Source organism: Zootoca vivipara, chromosome 11, assembly GCF_965207765.1.
Source record: "Zootoca vivipara chromosome 11, rZooViv2.hap1.1, whole genome shotgun sequence".
Classification (NCBI taxonomy): domain Eukaryota; kingdom Metazoa; phylum Chordata; class Lepidosauria; order Squamata; family Lacertidae; genus Zootoca; species Zootoca vivipara.
Genome location: NC_142594.1, coordinates 24,516,535 through 24,538,182, shown reverse-complemented (window position 1 = coordinate 24,538,182; position 21,648 = coordinate 24,516,535). Strand labels below are relative to the sequence as shown.

The 21,648-nt window shown below is 41.1% G+C and overlaps 1 protein-coding gene across 5 annotated transcripts in view; it reads right to left on the bottom strand.

Moving 5' to 3' along the window:
* Positions 1 to 3,863: 3,863 nt before the first annotated feature.
* The window catches only part of RAPGEF5 (Rap guanine nucleotide exchange factor 5), a 129,253-nt gene continuing 111,468 nt past the window's right edge, over positions 3,864 to 21,648 (bottom strand). For 4 of the 5 annotated variants that reach the window (XM_035128733.3, XM_060280727.2, XM_088653545.1 and 1 more), the window contains 6 exons: positions 19,403 to 19,493; positions 17,711 to 17,761; positions 17,014 to 17,101; positions 12,235 to 12,299; positions 9,701 to 9,755; positions 3,864 to 8,950 (listed from right to left, as the gene is read on the bottom strand). In XM_035128733.3, coding sequence (XP_034984624.1) covers positions 8,832 to 8,950; positions 9,701 to 9,755; positions 12,235 to 12,299; positions 17,014 to 17,101; positions 17,711 to 17,761; positions 19,403 to 19,493 — 469 coding nt within the window. In that variant the 3' untranslated portion in view covers positions 3,864 to 8,831. The remainder of the gene's footprint in view (positions 8,951 to 9,700; positions 9,756 to 12,234; positions 12,300 to 17,013; positions 17,102 to 17,710; positions 17,762 to 19,402; positions 19,494 to 21,648) is intronic. The other variant, XM_060280726.2, reaches the window with a different exon arrangement.

The following is a 21,648-nucleotide window of genomic DNA, read 5'->3' as shown; positions in this document are numbered from 1 at the left end:
CCTTATTTTGATTATTAGCTCAGTGTTAGGTGTTAGGTTGCTCAGTAGGCATGGTAGACCTTTGGCTAACAGTATGGGTAGAACTCCCACTGTCTACCACTCTGACTTGCTGCTGTGAGCGACATATCAGAATGCCATAGTACTCTTCCTTTTAGCTTCTAGACAGCATCAATGTGCACTCTCATCATAAAAGAGAAAGCAGAACTAACTAAGAAAAGGTTCAACGGAAAAGCTCAGTAAACATTCTCTTCCAGGAGCATAGAGCGAACAAATCTAATGCACAAATTAAAGCAAGTGCGGCAAAGCATCTGCCCATCCTAAAAAAATAACAAAATCACAGATTAAACCGTCAGCAGGGATCCTGCCTTCAAGACACTAGATGTCAGTGATGTCTGCAGTTTTGCAGACATCACTGGGATGTCTACATTCTGGAAAGAACATACTTGTGGTTTGTTTAGTCGTTCAGTCGTGTCCGACTCTTCGTGACCCTATGGACCAGAGCACGCCAGGCACTCCTGTCTTCCACTGCCTCCCGCAGTTATGAGGAAATCACTTTTGTGGCCTAACAGCTCATCTTAGAAAATTCTGAATTAAGATGCCTAAGTTATATTGGTTGGACAGTGTTCTCGAAGCTACCAACATGAGTCTGACCAAACTGTGGGAGGCAGTGGAAGACAGGAGTGCCTGGCGTGCTTTGGTACATGGGGTCACGAAGAGTCAGACATGACTAAATGACTAAACAACAACAACAACAAAGTTATATTGACATGGTTACAACAAAAGGGAAGGAAACTACAGTAAGCCCACAACTTACACGGGAGTTATGTTCCAGGCATTGCACCCAAAGCCACAATCATGTATACTCAAAACACATTGGGTTCAATGGAGGATGGGATTGCCAAAATCATTTCCCCTCAAACCCTACCCCCTCCCCACCTGCTTTTATTTGTATTTTTGCCATGTGTGTAAAGCTGTATGCGCACAAATTAAATGTGCATAACTTGCAGACTTATTGTACTATGTGTATACCGGTAGTTGTAAGCCCTGAGCCCCGGTGTACTCTGAGGTAAGACCTGAAAGTGCACACAATCCCAAGGGCAACAGCAGAGGGTCAAAAAGTTCAATGATCAAATACAGGTTCAGGTCCAATGTAATGAGAAAGGTTCAAAGTGAGAATGTAAGGCCAGTTACCGTTTCTGAAGAAGACCCAGGGTTGGAATCCTAGGTTGAGCATAGCTGCCAAGTTATCCCTTTTTTAAAGGGATTTTCCCTTATGCTGAATAGGCTTCCTCGTGAGAAAAGGGAAAACTTGGCAGCTATGTAGGTTGAGCCCTGAAAGCACTGTCCAGTGGCATTTCCGAAACAGCCAAGCCATAGCCCATCAACGATGAAGGCTGAGCAGGCACAAAGTCTCTGCCTTCCTTCTCTTTTGTTCCTCTCAATCTTACTTGATGCACCTGAGCTTGCTCCAGCTGAGTAGCTGTGTCTCTCATCTAAACGAAGCATGTGATCCTCACCTGCCCTGAGCTTCATCAAGCTGAGTGTTCACAAAACCTCCTCCCACAACTAACAAATCCCACGATCTTCACCTGAGCAACTAGTAAGCTGGCTGTGTTCTCTCATCTGCCTTTGTTTCTTAAACTACATCTCCCACTATTTATGGAGACAAGGACCCTTCTGGTTCTTGTGATGTGTCCACTTCCCTTGTCTCCTGTGAACTGGCAGCTGCCCCTTTGATGCCCTCTGATGTCCCTTGAGTACTTCCTAAGTCCCCCATCTCCCCTTCCCCATCTTCAGCTTGCCCTAGTGTGTACCAGTTGTGGTTATATCACCCACTGGGATCCCCTTCCCCTCCTTCGGTGTCCTGCCAGTTCATGACAGTGTATATCGGAACTTAGTTTAGACTTCCCTGAGTAGTATTAGAGAGGAAGCATAGGAACAAACATGAACCCATCTCTGTCAAAATATGCACCTCCCTGAACTTTGTGGTGCGGTTCTTAGTGAAAATAGCATACAAGAATGCATTAGGGAACATTGCTGGCAGATATGTGCATATTCGGGGAAAACTGCATACAAAAATGTGTATAATAGGAAGAATATGCACTAGTATGCAGACAATTTTTATTTATTTTTTAGAATTGCTGCAGAAATGTGGTGAACTAAACTTCAAGACCAGAAAAATTAGAAACTACAATTTAAAGATTTAACTGTACCAACTCCAGGAGGAATATGATCGATGATTTCACACAGACTCCCTGGCTTATACTGTTATGAGGGGTTTTTTTGGGGGGGGCATCAGTCTGGATAATACCCTAGACCTCCTATATTTGTGAGTGTAGAACAAATAGGGGGGAGCATACCAGGCCAGTTCTTTTGTTAAGGTAATGGCTTTGGCTGGCTAGCTAAGTACCACAATTTAGCATAACCAAAGAAGTTGCTCTGTGCCATAGAACAAATGGGTGGGCCTCTCCCCACACCCCTACCTGGCTGGTACATAGCAGAACAATAGCTAGAGTTGTGTGTGTAAGGGGGGAAAGCTGGAAGCTGCAGAGAGACAGGTTGCTATGTGCTGGACATTGGAGGTCCCCTGGAAATTTAAAGGCAAAGCCAGATCTATGGGGGTGTTAATGCTGTGACCCCTCCATCCTATGCTCAGGTTATATGTGTGGAAATAGATACCAGAGTTTCCACTGAAACTGAACCCTGGGAAAGCAGGTACCTCTGGAGACTTGCTGCTCAGGGATTGGGTTGGCATATAACAATATATGGTAGCAGTGACTCCTTGTGATGCTTCACCTAAGTGTATAGAACCTCAGAGATATACTAAGAATGGGGTTGGAACAGTAAAAGGTATTCAGGACAAAGGTGGATCTAGAGGAGTGTGACCGGTGTGGTCACACGGGGTGCAGAGCTTCAGGGGGAGTCACAACTATAACATCCAATGGAAGATGAGAGGTGGGTGGTGGGGTGGGGTGCCAGATTTTAGCATCCACAGGGTGCCAATGAAATTTGAGACGCCTAGGTCCGCCACTGTTCCAGGAGCACTAAAACCAGTTGCACACACACCATCCTTTCCATAGGTCCCTCCCTAGTTTGTTTCTACTCATCCTCACAAGTGATCACTACATTCTGTCATAGTTAGAGGACAATATAGAGGGAGACAGGTAACTTGGAGGCACAATTCATCTCCACCGTCAGAATGCACCACCAGAAGCATTTATAACTAGGCCAAATCACGAGGAACATCTAGAAAGGGCATGATGAGGCTTGGGAGAACAATACTGTTCTTTCTATATAACTGAACCTATTTTCAGCAGTTCACAGTAAGGTATAGCCGTGCATAGAACAGTCATTTCCCAGTTTGAGCTTGGCAGCTGCTGACATTAGAACTGTTTAGGTTTTGGAAGATCATTTTTGTCTTTCAGTTCAAATTCAAATTTAAGATGCTGTATTTTCTGGCTATGCCGCTGCTGTGATTGGATATAAATAACCCTAACTTATGGACTTCATAACTTGCTAATGAGGCTGTAGGTGGATAATATTATGGACCAGTGACCATCCCATTGCTTTCCTTAACTGCTCCCAGCATTCTCTCAGAAATCATTACAGCAATCATCAGCTAGGCTATTATTATCAACCCCATATTTCTCTCTCTCTCTCTCTCTCTCTCTTCTCTCTCTCTCTCTCTCTCTCTCTGGTTGTGTGGGTGTGTAGCTGAGAAATGATGTTCTGGCTAAGGTCACCCAGGGAGTTAATGACTATACTGAAATTTGAAAGCAGCACCCTCATGCTCATGTTCTACAGCAGCAGCCCATGAAGTGTGCGATTCAGAAACAAAGGTCAAAATAGATTCACATAGACAATTCAATTAATATGTTTTTATATTTTGAAAAGCAATATTAAAAAAGTTTAAACATTTAACATTTGCTTTTACAAGTTTTATCTTCGTATTGCTTGGCCATTTCGACATATAAATTATTGCTTATTAGCAATTGCTTATTAGCTCTCATAAATACACAACACAATGAAATATACAGAGGCCAACAAGCATGAAATATGTAGTGGAATACATTGGCAACCGTGATCCTGGTAAATCAGAGCATTTCATACATACAAGTTCTAGTAATGTTGGATAAGTACAAGGTGTGGTCCCTGAGAAGTTAGGCAAATAACCTTGGCTTGGGCAATCTAGTCTATTACTGTTAATGCAAGTTCACACAATGAGGGCACTCGAGAGATGGTAGAATGGACAATGCAAGTAGTCTCTCTGTTTGTTGACAGTGCCTCAGTATCTAACAGTGTTTAGAAGAATGCAATAAATAGGCTATGCAAATAAATAGTAATTTAACTCTGCTAAAAAGGTTAATATTTACAGCTCACTGTAGTTTTTTTTACAACATTTTCTTTCATTGAATTGTTGCAGCTTTCCCCTTTGCTTACCAGAAACTAACACATTAAACTCATGAAGAGACTGTACATCAAAGTACTGCTGCAGAACACTGTTTATTCTTAACCCCCATTTTAATTGCTGACTCTCTTACAACTACTGAGGTCTGTATATATAGATTAACAGAGGGGAACGAGCCAGACTAATTTACAGCACAATTTTATGCAGGTTTAATTCCAGAATAGGTCACACTGTGTTCAATGAAACTTCCTCCCAGGTGAGTGTGTCTAGGAGTAGAGACTCTTGAGTCCCTGGATTTTAATGGAAGAATAAAGCATATATTAAAATTTCTCTATTAAAGCCAGTGAGATTTAGAGTATGTACAGAAATAACAGCAGTTTTTTTCTCCCAGGGGGTTCTCTCAGTTTCCTTCCCATTTGTAAATGAAAGATGTACATACTACCTACCTGAATGCTGGTTCAATCATCAATCTTAACTCTCCCCTCATGCTTCAGAAGGGCAGCCCATGTTTTATTCTGAAGTGCCATATGTACATTAATTTATGTTCATCTGACATCTTTTTTCTTTTCTTTAAAGCAACAATCTTTTCTTTTAAAAAAAAAGTTGCAGAACTGCTCCAGGGGTGTGGGAGAGGTAGGTTTGTGATGTTCCAGGTACTAACCAATCAGCACTGCCCACAGCTTGTCTGTGCTGCAAACTTACACACCTGATTTTCCTGAGCTGAACCCTGGAGACAAAACTGTACATTTTAACAGAACGCACTTCAGAGTGCACTTCTCAAGAAGCCCTACCATTTGGTTGTTTAGCAGTAAGACAACAACTGAGAATAACTGTCTTCTTTGTAACAGCGTATCAGTGCGTGTCAGCATTATTTAAAACGTATTTTAAAAAGCACAATCGTTTCTGCATACTTGGTAGACAGAATCAACAAGGTTGGGACTTCTAGCTAAGTCCATGAAATTTTTAATCAGTGAAACCAGAATTTAGTTTTGGCTTGTCCTTTTGCCTGAATCCTGGCCACTGAATATCTTTAAGATGTTATTCGTTACTTCAGTAACTGACAACAGAGAAACTGCCTATGGAGTACAGCACTGCTTAGCCAAATCTAGTAGAAATTTAAATAATTTTTTTAAATCATTACATATTTGCATTGTACCACACTCAACAAGTCCTCTCGTGAAATTGGGAAGTGACTTTCAAATCAGCAACAGAACAAGGAAGCCAGAGCTGAAAATACATTATTACCTTGCAAACAAAGAAAAGAAAAAGGATTAACTGTGGTAGGATCTGTACATTATACCAGCAAACACATGCTAGTCAATGTATATATGAGCAAGGTGGCATTAACAAGTGAGGATTTAGTAAGTGGGGTGTTATGTTAACTGTCTTGTATCAATCAAATAACCCCCCCCCCCCAGTCCATTTTTACTCACAGTCAAGCTTCTTACGGCCTCAAAACCCACATTTGGGTGCCAGGGGCATTTTGCTGACACGAATAATAGGTGTGGGAAGGGTTTGTTTTGATTTCATAAATTTATATCCTGCCTTTAGGAAACCTCTCCAACAAGGTAATATATGATAACCTATGAACTTTGCAACCATGTCCTGATTCTCTCTTACAAAGTTCCCTCTGCATTAGTGTTTTTAGGCAAACATGGACATGAGAATCTCATTTCATTATGTTTAGATCTACTACCTGAAGGTCTGGTGGCTCAACACCACAGGTGAGGAACTGATAACTTCTAAGCCTAATTGGGCCCGACAGCTCTCCCCCCCCCCCCAGTTAGCCTTATACGCATAAAAGGAGTTATTTACAACAACTGCAATTAAAATAAAGCTACTTACATGTATGCGGTTGGAAATAATGCATGCAGCCCAACATCTCTCTTTTTTCTTTGTTATAGCAAATCCCACTGCCTAAGAGACAAGCTGCTTTTCAGTTTTTTAACAAAATCCTTGCCTCTTCAGCTGAGTTGCTTTAGGGAAAACCTCATATAAGACTCCATTCATATGCCTATATAGGTTATCTGGATTGTTTCTAACATGTGCAACCACCTACATAAATGCATACTGTATATTTACTCAAAGGCTAGCCAGTTTTTCCCTTTTACTGGGTTAAAAAAAAAGCAGCTGCCAGGAGAACATGTATAGGATATTCATAATATAGCTACAGTTCTGAAACATCTTGTCTTTACATTACACTGTACAGTATTTCCACAATTTCCATACTGGGGAGGCCAAAATGCATTGGAAAGAATCTCCACCCTGCTGAAAAAACCCTACCATTTAAAGCTGATATTATTTTTCTTCCAATAGGACACAATCCCTTGGGGAGGAGCTTGTGCAGAAAAAAGTTCGTGAATGATTATACCCTAGCAGCTGTAATAAAAAAGGAGAATTCATTTGCTTTAGTAGACTCACATTTCAAAGAACACTAGATTTAACCCGCAGTATCTCCTGTCTGGCATAGTATCACAAGAAGTATGCTCCCATTTTCACTATAAAATAGTATATTGTATAAAGATGCATATAAACAGATTTTTCACAGTGAAATGCATTGTTTTGCATCGTATTTATCACACTCACTAGGCAAATCCTTGCAACCCTTTACTGTCATTCTTTGTTCACCTTTGACTCATGTTTTGACATTAAAGGCTGTGACCCTTTGATACAAGCTTTTGGGAAAGGAGTTGAAACAAGTTTCCAGATAGTATATAACCCAAGAAATCTGTGACCATCAGATTCAGGTACCTTCAAGAAACCAGTTTTGCACCAGAGAGTATCACACTTCCCTCGCTAGAGAGCTATATTTCTGCCGGAAGTGTGGCTATGCAAGTGTCAAAAAAGTTGTTGGATAGGACCCATCATAGTTGCTCCTCTGCTATGCTGCACTGCACTGTGATTCCAAAAAGAGCGCTTGACTTTCAAGGAGATTCTCACTCACATGAACCAAAACTGACTACTCTCAAGAGAATATGAAAAGGTGCCTCTTGTCAGATTCAAGCCCCACAGCTTGAAAGTTTGAACTAATAGTGCGGATAAGCCCTTAGGTCTATTTGGTCTTTCAAAGTGAAAAAGAATGAAGTGTGCGCACTCACAGCAGGTTAGGTTTCACATAGCTGTAAAGTATTTATCATTTTCAGTCTTAATAAATAATGATTGATAGGCATGCCACTTACGGTAGTAGCTCTTCCAGCTTTCCCTCAGGTAGTTTTGTATGCTAATTTTATTGGAGACCCATATTGGAGACTCTTACAGAAATCTAGTTCATTGAGTGGGTAGGTGGGGGAGCTACTTCAATTAGCAAAAGTTTTCATTGGCAGTGTAAGTAATGCCCTTGGCAAACATTCCAGAACACCCCTCCAATGTTGAGGTACAGATGTTTTTGCTTTTGTGACATTTAACCTAAGGGTGACTGAGGTCTTTCCCCCTGTTGGAAGCTGCTGGTTGTTACAATCTCATAGATTCTTGCTTATTTACTTAACCATTGCTTAGAAGTCACATTACACCCATCTAAAGGCAACTGCAGTACTTATCTTATGGTACAGATATCAAGGAGTAAAGCCTACTGCATTCCTTTTGTAATAAACTATAAGCATGTCAGCTCATGAGCTTGATTATCTAAATTAGAGTAATTGGAAAGGGAATTCTAATTTTTTTAAAAAAAGCCGAGGGAAACATTCAAGAAAGCACTGTGCACTCCGCTACTCAATCATGTGTAGAAACACTGCACTTGTTGCTGCGAACTGTTTAACAGTGTGGAATTTTGCTATATGCTGTGGAACACATTCCGAAGGGGAGGCTGCTAAAATGAAGTATCACCTGCTGCTTGTCCAATTCTACAATTTGTTTGAATGAGTCTGTATGCTGTGCTCTAACAAGTTGTCATTCTTTATGCTCATGCAGCAGTGGTTGCTTCTTATCCCAGGAAAGTTTGCTCAGTACATACTTCTCTTTCTCTGTTTTCATCTATTTTCTTTTTGGCAACAAACAATGCTTTTGGCAGCTTATGATTAGTGAGGCGCATCCATGTGTGGCAAATTATGAGTGCCTTTCTCACATAGTGCTGCTAGCTAAAAAGTTCCTTCATAGTGACACAATGTCTTCTTTCCCCCCAATTTAACACTGATAAGAGTCTGAATTGAAAGCTACTCTGGACCAAGATTTTTGAAGAAGAAGAAGTCAAGTCTTTGTATATGAAGAATGCTGTTTCTCTCTTTCCCCCGTCTGTAGTTGAATGGATATGGCATTTCTCTCATCCCAGAAGGCTGCTACGAACAGCTCCTCTTCCTGCTTTGCAAGAGATGGCTGTGCTTGTTATGGCATCAGCTACTGATAAAACTCAGTATTCACCTCTCTCCAAGGGAAGCAACATGCTTGGCATAAACATTCACTTAATTGAAAGTGCTGCAGGTATGTGAACTCATACGCGAGGCTCTATCCTATGAGAAAGCTCAAACAACATCTGCTGGTTATCGATGATGTGCAAGTGATGGACGTAGGGCTTCAGCTCCTGATGCTCTTTTTGGGGAACTTCATTTCCTAAAGTGTAGACAAAAGAAAAATGAATGAATGAGATCAGTTACTCTACAGCAGGCATGTCAAACCTGCGGCCCTCCAGATGTTTTGGACTACAATTCCCATCTTCCCCAACCACTGGTCCTGCTAGCTAGGGATCATGGGAGTTATAGGCCAAAACATCTGGAGGGCTGCAGGTTTGACATGCCTGCTCTACAGCTTTCCCTCACGGAACTCGTGCCCAAAATGCAATTAACTACAGGTGTCAACATTTCTAATTTAAAAAATAATAATGGTTATTTCCAGCCACACTGTGATAATCAATTAAACAGATATGGCTGAGGATGCCTCTCCAAAGACCTCTAATTTCACCTGGGTCTAAGGCGATTAGCTCTCCATATCTCCTGTCCTCAAACAACCTCTAAGCTAGCAAGCAAGCAAGCACATTCTCTATATGTGTAGAAAAGGTCTATCATCTCAGACAAATAGCCTCAATCATGAATAATATGAACAAAATTGAAAATATGAACAAAAAAAGATTGCATCAAACAAGAAAGTTGATCCCTTTTCAGCGTAAATCCTTTTAGTTCATTCGTAGGATTATTTCTAAACAGTCAAAAAACAATAAGCAATGGTGTTTGTAAATGCCAGATGTACTGGTTCAGTTATATTTCCCAAGCTTATGCTACAGACAGTGAATAGTCTTTAAGATGCCCACCCTAAGTCCCTGGTGCTTTGGGCAAAAAATGGTTAAAGAGAGAAACCTTTACTCACCAAAATGGTTGTGTCTGCAGTGTCTCAAAGACCGGACTGTGTCTGCAATCATGTGCTGTGAAGATAATATACAAAAGGCACCACTGAATATTAATCTAATAGAATATTTATTTATTCACAAAAAAGCTACTCTGGTAGTTGTACAAGAAGAGTAGGCATAACCTTTCCTTTAGCATGGGAGGCAAGCCATATTCTCTTCCCATTTCCAGTTTTTCTTTTTTTGGGGGGAGGATGTGAAAATGTAAGTGTGTTCTTATAAGAGAAAGCTATCATGGATAACTTCAAGCATTGATTCAGGGCTGCTTTGATACATTACAGGAACAGTGGGAAATTATCTGAATTCTGCATGTATCTGCAGTATAAGAATTCAGTATGTGTGAGTTAACATCAGCATTGTTTACAAAAATGACTAGCAATCCAGGCAGGCCCCACATTTTTTCCATTAGTGAAATGACATTCAAATGAATGAGGCTTCTATCTAAATGGGGATTAGATGGCATGACATAAGAAGGAACAGAATTCTTAACTTCAGAAAAAACATTCTACCCAGTATGCCTCTGGAATTGCAATAGTTTAGTATGAATAGTTATTTTAAAAGAGTTCATTCCTATGCTGTTCTTTTCTTAAGCAATATAGGTCACAGATGGCTGCACCGATTAGAGAGAGGAAAACCTTTCCAATTTCATTGCACATGTATGATTGGATCTTGGGCCGATTTGAACTGGCATAGATTCATGAAGCTACATTGATTTGCTCCAGCTGAGGGCTTGGTCCATAACGTTTTCCTGCAATTATTACTTGATCACAATTGTTATCTAAAGAGAGGAGACATTCAGCTAGACCCAAACAATTCTTAGTAGCTAAACTTGAAGCAACCTGTCTGCAATTAGCTCTCACTAGCGATATTACATAAAAACATAAAAGCACAAACTGCCTAGCTTCCAAAGAATAAGAAAAACTGATTGCCTACTAAAAATTAGCCCGTGTTTTGCTTGGCATAAAACAGATCATGCCACAGTTGTGAGTTATAAAAATGCTGTTGAATGGAATAGCTCTGTGGAAATGCCAGATTACCATGATTGTGCAAATCATATTTCTGATAATGTGGCTCTGTTTGCAAGACAAGCCAACAAGAACTCATAATGAGGTTCCTCCTTGAGATTCAAGAGAGCAGCTCTTCCTAGTTTTCTGCCTGGTGCAAAAACATGCCATTTGTGGCAGCATTAATGTAAGCTTCGATACAGCTATGAGTCTTCAGTTTTTGTCCTTTTATACTATGGGAGCAGGACGCGGGTGGCGCTGTGGGTTAAACCACAGAGCCTAGGGATTGCCGATCAGAAGGTCAGCGGTTTGAATCCCCGCGACGGGATGAGCTCCCGTTGCTTGGTCCCAGCTCCTGCCAACCTAGCAGTTCGAAAGCACCCCATAAAGTCCAAGTAGATAAATAGGTACTGCTCTGGCGGGAAGGTAAACGGAGTTTCCGTGCGCTGCTCTGGTTTGCCAGAAGTGGCTTAGTCATGCTGGCCACATGACCCGGTCAGTAAAGTGAGATGAGTGCCGCGAGCCCAGAGTCGTCCGCGACTGAACCTAACGGTCAGGGGTCCCTTTACCTTTACTCTGGGAGCAGGATGCAAGAATGCATCTTTCACTCGATTTCTCTATTGCTGTCCCCTGCTCTCAATAACTAATCCTGTCTTCTAGCCATATGGCATGCTTGGGAGCATGTTTTCTTGCAGGCTTTGCTCCCCACACCAGCCATCTTGCTTCCCCCTCTTGCAAAGAACGTTAAGACAGCCTTTGCTGTTGGCTTGCCACCTTCCTATCCATGACACCCTACCGCCCTGCAGCAGATTTGCCTCTTAAGATAGCAGCAGCAGTTACATTTGCAAAGTATGTTGAGGACCTAAACAAATTGATAATCATGTGTGCATCAAGGGTTACTTTACTTTTCGTGCTAATGTGACACATTTCAAAGAGAGATAAATAATGTTGTAGTCAGAGTTAAATGTATTTGGGCAAGAAAGTACTTAATTAAATGCAAATACTATAAGTTCATTGGCAGACAAAAAGTGTAATATAAATGTGATAAATTAAAAATACGCCTGCCCAACATATCACAACACAATATGCAGTTCTGCTTGTAGACAGGCGTCCCAAAGTCTACAAGAAAGATTACCACCTGACACTAGTGGAAACAACAAACTGGAATTTATATTACACTCTATTCTTATGCAGATTCATTTTTTTTATTGGACTAACCTTGTGTCCAATCTCTGAAAATAGAATAAAATGGTGTCTAGCTGAACCTTTGGTTAAAAGCTCATTATCCTACTGTTATTGTAGAAACTCTCAATGGAAAGCAGAATCAAATGAGGAATAAACAGTACCCCTGCTTCTAAAAAAACACTACAGTACTAGGAAGAACTAGAATTAACGAAACAAAAAAACTAAAAATGGAAGGTGGATAAGTGACAATGTAGCAAGCCTCCCGCCCTGCCACAATATTGGACTTAAAAACAGAAAGTGTTACATACCAGCTTTTCAAAGTTAACAAGGTTATCCAGAAAAGTTTTATTCCCTTCATGTATAAATGTTACATCTGAAAAAACAAAACAAACATCAAAATTTGTAGACTGCACTGTGATTCTTGGTTGAAGGGTGGTATAGAAATTTAATAAATACCGTATTTTTCCGTGTATAAAACTAGGTTTCCCCCCTTTAAAATAATGTCAAAAATGTGGGGGCGTCTTATACACGGAGGCCTTCTCCCCCCATTTTCTTAAAATGGGGTCCCCAAAAATAGGGGGCGTCTTATACATTGGGGGGTCTTATGAATGGAAAAATATAGTAAATATCCCCCACTTTTACGCTACATGGCACGAAATGGTGACAGTAATGTAACACAGTGTTCCATTATTCTTAGATTTTCTCTGAACATTGGTGAAAAACTCTAAGAAAGGGCAAAGCCTTATTTTTTAAAGAACCAGGGGGGGAAACAGTATTGGAAAGCAGAAGTTCATGTATTGTCAATTTCTTGATGAAATCATGCACATTAGGTACTTTTCTTTTTACATTACAAGAGATTCTGACTGACCATTAGGAAGAACTTTCTTACTATAAGAGTGATTTGATGGTGGCGTGGACAGCCTCAGAAGGTGGTAGACTCTGCTTCATTGGATGTTTTTAAACAAAGGCTGGGTGGCCATTTGTCAGGGATTCTTTTGCTGGGATTCCTGCACTGCAGGTAGTTGGACTAGATGACTCTTGGGGTCCCTTCCAACTCTACAACCCTCTGTATATTATTGTATTATTTGCTGAAGGGTTCATCTAGGAAACCAGAATTTGTGAATTTCCACATTTTCAGTCCTTCCAATTCTTTAAAATATGTGTTCTTCCTCCCCTCTCCATAGCTGAAGCACACATCTCCCTTACTTTAAAACCATGGTTCCCAATGAGGGGCACATGCCCCAAAGGGGGGCAGTGTGATTTTTAAAGGGGGCAATTTGAAAATGTGTTAGCGACCAAGTTAACGGTCTTTCAGGCTTCCTCCATGTGAATAGGAGTTCACTTTTTTATTATTCAAAATTATATGTCACCGAGGGTGGGGGGAATCAGGATTGTAGAGATGCGTAGGTAGGGCATGGCCAAAAAAAAAAAAGGTTGGGAACCACTGCTTTAAAACAAACAGGAAATTTGTCCAACTTTTAAGATCAGTAGCTGGGGGCTTCTGGGCAAAAGCTGACTATCCTGAAATAAGCCACATAGAACCCTAACACACCTGTACATGGCAGAAGGAGGAGGAGGAGGAGGAGGAGGAGGAGGAGGAGGAGGAGGAGGAGGAGTTTGGACTTGATATCCCGCCTTTCACTCCCCTTAAGGAGTCTCAAAGCAGCTAACAATCTCCCTTCCTCGCCCACAACAAACACTCTGAGGTGAGTGAGGCTGAGAGACTTCAGAGAAGTGTGAAGGTCACCCAGCAGCTGCATGTGAAGCATAGCTGCCAAGTTTTCCCTTTTCTCGCGAGGAAGCCTATTCAGCATAAGGGAAAATCCCTGTAAAAAAGGGATAACTTGGCAGCTATGGTGAAGGAGCAGGGAAGCAAACCCGCTTCACCAGATTACGAGTCTACCGCTCTTAACTACTACACCACACTGGCTCTCTTCTTCTGGTTAAGGGTCGGAGTGAACAAACGGGCATACCTGTTTGTAGAGAAGGGTGGTACCTTTTTTTTTTTTGTAAGGAACACACCCACATATACAAATTTGCCAGAACAATATAAACAGCATCAATAGGCTACCTACTTCCTATTGGATTTTTCTTCAGGCGTTAGCATAAACGAAGGGCTGTAACGCTGCCAATACCAAGACCACTAATGCGTTCCTTTGCTTTCTTAAACTTGTCAGAACTGGTCCCTTTGAAACAGGATGCCTTGGTTGATGCTCATTTCTCCACTCTTTCCACACTGCTGTGCTTTCTGTCAACCTCACCTCCTAGACTCAGGTGCCAACACTGCCTATTATACACTCCCCACTGCAATGCCTTGCCTGCCCTGTCACTAAGGCAAAATGGAGAAGGTGAAATTGTTACTGTCAATGCTAATAAAGAAGGCATTCCACTGAAAAGCCTGAAGTGTTTATTATTATTATTATTCAAAAAAACTTTAAAGACTGCAGTAAAAGCCTTATGAGAAACAGGGAGGGAGGGAGAAAGAATGAAAAAAAGATAGAAATTTGCTTTGCTGCCAACAACTATGAGCCTGGATAAATTCAGTGGAGCAGAAAATTGCATCTGAGCTGTATTGTAAAGAGCAAAACAGTGTTTTATTAAATATTTGAAAAATCAGCGAGATTTTCAAAAGCACTGTCTATGAAACAACAGGGTTTGCTGTAGAAATTCAATTACTTTGAAAGGGGTATTGTTGTTGAGGTACTTTTTACCTATTTAAGAAAGGGGTTATTTCAAATTTCCTTTCCGACATCTGCTTTACTTACTCTAACTTAAAAGGTGTTAATTCCCTCCCACACTTCTCCTTGGAGGGCCCATTCAAGGCTGCTGGGGAGGGGGGAGGGGGGGAAAGCACTAGATATAAAAAAGAAAAAAGGCACAGCTGCTTTTAAAATGACGGCTGTGGAAAAGCCGATAGGAGATGAGGAGCATCCAGTTTGGGACAAATCATCCTCCAGAAGTGAGGATGGAAATATTCAAAAACTGTCCAGAGAACTAGGCATTGGAAGTACATTGAAAGAAGCCAAAGCACTCTGGGGATGAAACATATGTCCCAAAGACATCTGCAGAGACAGATGGAGGATAAACACATTCATATGCTAATGTTGGAAGCCTCCAAGTCAAGATGGGCAAGTTGGAGGGACTGGTCTAAAATAGAGCATAGAAATAGCTGACAAAATGGAAACCTGGTGTGATGGAGAAAAGCAGTGGGACATGGTTATTTCTGGATGCAAACTCTACAGGAATAATAGGGAGGAGCATCATGGAGGTACGTCAAAGAGGACACAAGAGTCCAACAACTTAGAAATGTCAAGAGGGACAGACTTCTCCACAGGAGTGCTATGGGTGGTGATACCAGGCCCCAAGAATAATTTAGTACTGGGCATATACAGGTTGAGTCTTTTAAAAGAACATGTGTACTCTGCATCCATGGGGCCTCTTTTAAAGGACTCACCCTGTACTAACACAGATACAGACAGAAAGGAACACAAACAGACAGTGCCCAAGGAGAATGAAAAAAATGAGGCATCCAAAGGAGGAAATGTTGTTGTTACCCTCAGATATACCAGGTATGTGCATGTTCCAGTCATGGCAAAGATGTAAAATTTCTAGATACCGTAAAACAACTGTAGCTGGGCATGGCTCACAAAACCCATATAAAGCCACACAACATTGTATGTGCCTGTGCTGACCTTGACCCTGACCTTTAGACTTTTTTGTGTGAAAAAGATTGTGCCCTAAAACACAGCCTCTTCAAAGATGGCTTTATAACTAAAGACTCTGTTGCAATATATTATCACTCTCAAACAATGAATCCCATTGTGCAAAGGAGATGTTTCTTTATATGAAGATATGCCAAAGGGCTTTAATCCCTTTGCCTACAGAAAAGGAAAAAAGGCAGCCGGGGCCGTTCGTGGTGACTCAAAGGAGCCTCTACAAATGGCTTTCCAGAAAAGAGAGGTGGGGTGGTTAGAGAAGATAGAAACAAAGGCCGATTATAAATCGTAGGATGGAGCTACTGTATTGGAAGAAGCCGAGTGCTCAGCAGAATTGCCGGCACTGCAATGTGTTCCGTTAAAAGATGCACCCAAGTGTGACCTATATCCATTATACATAGCCTGTAGGGGCTACAAGATCACAGGCACGAAGCAGAGCAAGACATGCTGCTGAGAATTACTAGTTAAGGCCTGATGCAGCAGGAACTGAGCAAGCTGCTTTATGAAGAGGCAGCCCATAGGTCCATCTTGCTCGGTTCTGTCTACAACACGGACAAGTAGTTCTCAAGCAGCCTGTCCCAGAGCTACCTGGTTGACACCAGGTATGGAAGCCTGGAGCTTCTGTGTCCAAAACATGCTCTCTGTTACTGTGCTGCAATTAGGCCTTAAAACGGAGCTGCCTTACACTGAATTAGACCATTGGTTCATTTAAATCTGTACTGTCTGCTTTTGACCAGCAGTGGGGCTCAGATATCTCTGTTTTTGTTCTTAATGAAGATACTGAAGATTGGGGATGCATGCAAAGCATATTATGTGCAGCTGAGCTATGGTCCCTCCTAATTGTAGCCTCCATCATCCAAGACTGAAGGCAGCAGAAGGTGCAAGAGAAGATCAGCAGTCATGAAGAAAGCAAAACCCCGGGGTCATCAGAAAAAGGGGAGAGCAGGGAACCTATCAGAATTAAAGATGGCCAGCCTACAGTAGGGTAGTATTTTACTTTTGAACACACGCTCTCCTTAATCAGGACATCTCACTTATTGGACAACAGAAACAGGGAAAGAACGGCTTTTTATTAAGCTAACTTTTGAATTCTCAGCTGAAGAACAAAAGGGTTTCTAGAAGCTATCTTAGGTCTCATCTTATCTTACAGTTCCATTATTCACCCTCTCTGCTGCCTCTTTTGTCAGCACGTAATCTCTTTTCTTGCTCCTTGGTTTCTCCATCCATAATGTGCAACATATTATCAATATGCACAGCTGCATTGCATTCAGTTACCCTTGCACTTGCTGGTAAACCTGCACAGAACATCAGTAATATGCTTAAAAATTTATCTCACCCCTTTGGTACTAATACATAAAGAAACTGTATTACCTTTAAGGAGCAAAGGCATGAAGGGGATTTTGGGTGACTTCATTTTCTTGAATGCATCTCTGTAGGCTTTGTGATTCAGGGAAGGGTCCTACCAAAACAATTTGATTGCGATGAAAGGAAAGAAGAAAATCAATACCCTTTCTAAAGGATGGCAATTTGTAATCTGTTACAAACCCACAAGTTCAATATGCTTTAAATATAAAAGGTTTCCTTGGAAAATGAGGCAGATAAATGTTTCTCAAAGAGGACTGACTGAGTGAAATAAGAGGTAATTCACTCTAGGGCAGGCATCCCCAAACTGCGGCCCTCCAGATGTTTTGGCCTACAACTCCCATGATCCCTAGCTAACAGGACCAGTGGTCAGGGAAGTTGGGAATTGTAGTCCAAAACATCTGGAGGGCCACAGTTTGGGGATGCCTGCCCTAGGGGAGTTTGGAGCTACATGTCTGCAGGAAGCTAAAAAGCTAAGGATCCCAGCTTTACATGATGAGGTTTTCATCAACCAATGGCTGATGAAACTCTAGATGTAGTTGAACTACCACACCTATTATCTCTGACCATTGGGCACCCCACCTGTTGCTGATGGGAACTGGAGTCCAACAATATTTGGAGGACAACAGGTTCCTCATCACTGCATTAAGCACTGGAAGAGAACAGCTGGAGAAATCAAAGTATTTTCTGTAGAAAGCATACTTACTGTCAAACTTTCAAGTTCAGTGAACAGCTTCTTAAACTTTCCAGGGATTCTCTGCAATACACAAAAAATATCAAAGGAAATGAGGTTCTATATGGGGGGGGGGGCAAATCAAGTATGCGGAAAAGTATTTAATATTTCTTTCAGTGACTAGCCATCATAAAAAACTCATAAAAAATCAAATCGCTCCCCCCTTAGTATTAGAATTCCTCATCATGAATAATATTCAAGAGTGATGCAAATCCTTTTGCATTTTGAGACTGCCCCTCTCATAATTCTTTTATAATTGCTTCCTAAAATCTGTGTTCATTTTATTCACTAACATCTCTGTCTGCCTCATTTGTCTTAAGGCCTTTCTGATTATTTTATTAAAAAAAGTAAAAGGTATCAACAGTATATTGTTCTAGCCTGAACTGATACTAAAATCTTCTTGGAGCAGCGGGGATAGCTACATTTCAGGGGGAAGGCTAGTTTTTCTGATTTTATTATTTTAAATAGGGAAGAGTTGTGTCCTCTGCATCTATCTCCCAGTGTCATCCCAAGATTTAAAGGAACCACTTGGAAGTGGGCCCTCAGTAACTGATTGTGCACCATGCACAATTCCATCACCCTCAAACTCAGGGAATGACTGACTCCATTGCAGCTTCTCCTACTTCACAACAACGCAGGAGCATATGACAGAAGAATCTGTTACAATCCCTTTTAGGATTAGAGACAGCTCTTCAAGGGAGGGCAGAGCCACTTGGGAGGGTTCTGCCAGACCCTCTTAAGCCTTCAGACAACTCTGGTCTTTGTGGGAAATTGCCATCAAACATAACTAGCAAGCTTAGGCCTAGTTAATGCATGAAGGGGTTAAGACCACAGAAATGTATTCCTAGACTAAGCTAGATCATGGCCCTCACCTGAAAGGAAGTTAAGTTTCCTTCTTTGTTCATTCTCTTTCATCATGTGAACTTGCCGAGAGAGGACAAGCCTGAGCTTGCTCGCTACATGCTCAGACCACATACGTAGAGCTATTTCTGTATTTTGTAAACCCAATATTTCTACCTGTGTTCTACATGGGACAACATATGAATCTGATGTTTGGTGTTTGTAAGTAAAGTATTTAAACTTACTAATTGTGTGGTGTGTTTATTGTGAGGGGGATAAAAGTGCCATAAGTGGCTAGAACAGGATATTTTAAAGGTCTATCTGACTATTATTCCCATGCTTAACTGTGCTGCATCATTTTGTGTTTTTCAATACAGTATTCTGCTGGGGGCTCTCTCTTGCTGGAAAGTGTGTTTAGCACCATACTTTAGACCTAGGGATCTAGTCAATTCTTTTATGAATTAACCCACATGGGGGATCCACCATATATCTATCCCGCACACACAGTATTTTGCTGAGTCAACATCTTAAGCGCTTTAATCCCCACTCATCAACTAATGAGCAGAAATTAAATCTTGCTTCCTTGACTGCAGAATCTTGTTCCCTGCTGGGAACGGGGCATACAGTCAATGCATGATTAAACCCTGTCTTCCTGCTCATCAGCTGATGTCACAAGTGATGTCAGCTGGAGAGTGGGTGGGTGTGATTTGGGGGAAATGACCTCATGAACCAAATTGGCCTCCTAAGTGTGCCAAGGTTGGCCTGTGGGCTGCAAGCTAAAACAAGAATTGAAATGAATTTTAAAAAACAAAATACTTGTATTACCTCCCAGGTCTGAGAAAGCCGACTGACAGATGCAGTGTTGAGACCCATAACAATGGCAAAGAATGAATTCAGATTTCTTTGGGCTTTGCAGCTACGAAAATTAAAAGTACAAAAAACAAACACATGGTGTAACGTTCTATAGATACAAAGCCTTAATACTACTAGCATGGAGAGGCATAATAGATTAACTGTTCCAAGTATATTAACACTAAGTTCTGTAACTACCCAATTAGGTGCAGGCCCAGTAAGATGCTCCCCAAATTATTGTTTTTCTCTGTTCCTCAACTTTAATGTCATGAGAGTAACCGACCTCCTCCTGCCAAAACTCATGACTTTAATATAACCACTAGGCCCTTCAAAGGTGCTTCCAGAGTTCTTGTACCTGTATGCAGTCTGTTTCCCTGATCTGTGCCTGGTGCCGTTATTGTTTAACTTATAGGGACAATGCAGGCAATCTTTTTTTAGCCCTATTGACAGCCCCCTTAGGCTGTGCAGTGACATTTGACTTTAAAATCAACTGAGGATGCAAGACTAATAGAACAATCCTATGCAAGTCCCACTTGTTCAATGGACCTGACCCCATTTTTAGGATTGCAGCCTGAGATTTGTGGTTGCGCATTCATGTGAATTTGCACATTTCACTTGTGCCAAGGAAGAGCCAAGCGGCTGTTTCTTGTGCTCCATTCTTAATAACAGTTGCACTGTCCCTGAGGTTCAGTGCCCTGTGCAATCAAACTGGTTATGCTCCCCTAAATCCATCTCTGAAACTCATTCACATCTTGGATTATAATGCAGAGATATGATAGGTCAAGTGCAGCAATAAGCACAGAAGTTTCACTATATCTATTAGAAACTGTGGCATACTTCTTCCAAATACTTCATTTTTCTATTATTAAGATTCAAATGTCTTCTCAATACTACCAAATATTAACAAGCAATCATGTTTCTGTTTCTTTATCCTGGAATTAGTATTGCTTAGTAGCACAGCTTTGAGCTTATCTAAATTAAATCTCTCCCAGTGTTGTTTACACATATGCCTACAATCCTGATTCATTTTTCTTTTTCTTTTGCAAACCTCCAGTTTATTTTGTTGTTTATTGCCACAAATTTAATTAATGTGCAACCTACATATTCCCCTGATCAGTTATTAGCTACCTTTGGTCACATTCACATTATCAAACAGGTGCGTCCTGCTTGTCTATGTAACTATGTTCCACACAGCAATTGCATTAACAATGGTAGTGCTGTCTGGTGGGAGAATTTCACTTTCCCAGCAACACAAAATTGCAATTTACATGCTTGGAAAATGCAGCTCCAGAAACACTGCTGCAAAAAATGGATGGATGTCATGCATTTAATGAGTGACATTTGCAGAGTATACTGCATTATAAATTGATTATCTAGAAATACTTTTTATTTGTTTTTCTGCAAGTTAATAAAATAGTTTTCACACCAAGCTACACAGATGGGAATTCCTATTCCGAGTATTTCATGTATTTTAGGGTTTTATGTCATGCTCTTCAATAAGTTTCCAAGGTGCGGTATAAATGCACGGTATACTGCCCACCTAGCAGTTCAAAAGCACGTCAAAGTGCAAGTAGATAAATAGGTACCGCTCCGGCGGGAAGGTAAACGGCATTTCTGTGCGCTGCTCTGGTTCGCCAGAAGCAGCTTAGTCTGTGACCAATCCAGTGTCTTTATTCAGACCAGGTCTCTCCATGGTTTTAAGCTTGGTAACGAGTTGCAATTCAGCAACTTCTCTTTCCAGTCTGTTTCTGAAATTTTTCTGTAATAAAACAGCTGCTTTGAGATCTTGTATAGAATGTCTTGGAATGTCCTGGAAAGAGAAGTTGCTGAATTGCAACTCATTACTAAGCTTAAAACCATGGAGAGACCTGGTCTGAATAAGGACACTGGATTCTTATCTCATTATACAAGATAAAGCTTTCCCTAGCACCTCACCCCTTGCTTTTCCTGCAAGACCAATTGCAGTCATTAACAGTCGTTAACAGTCATCAACAGGTTTACCCCTCCTATCAGCCAATCACCCATTCCCACTACCCTTCTGAGTAATACCCCTCCCCACCCTCTGACTATACATAGGGTCTGGTGACTTCTGTTTCAGTGTATCTGAAGAAGCACACGGAAGCTCATACCTATGACAAACTTAGTTGGTCTCTTAAGGTGCTACTGGAAGGATTTTTTAAATTATTTTATATTTTGTTTTAACTACGTCAGACTAACAC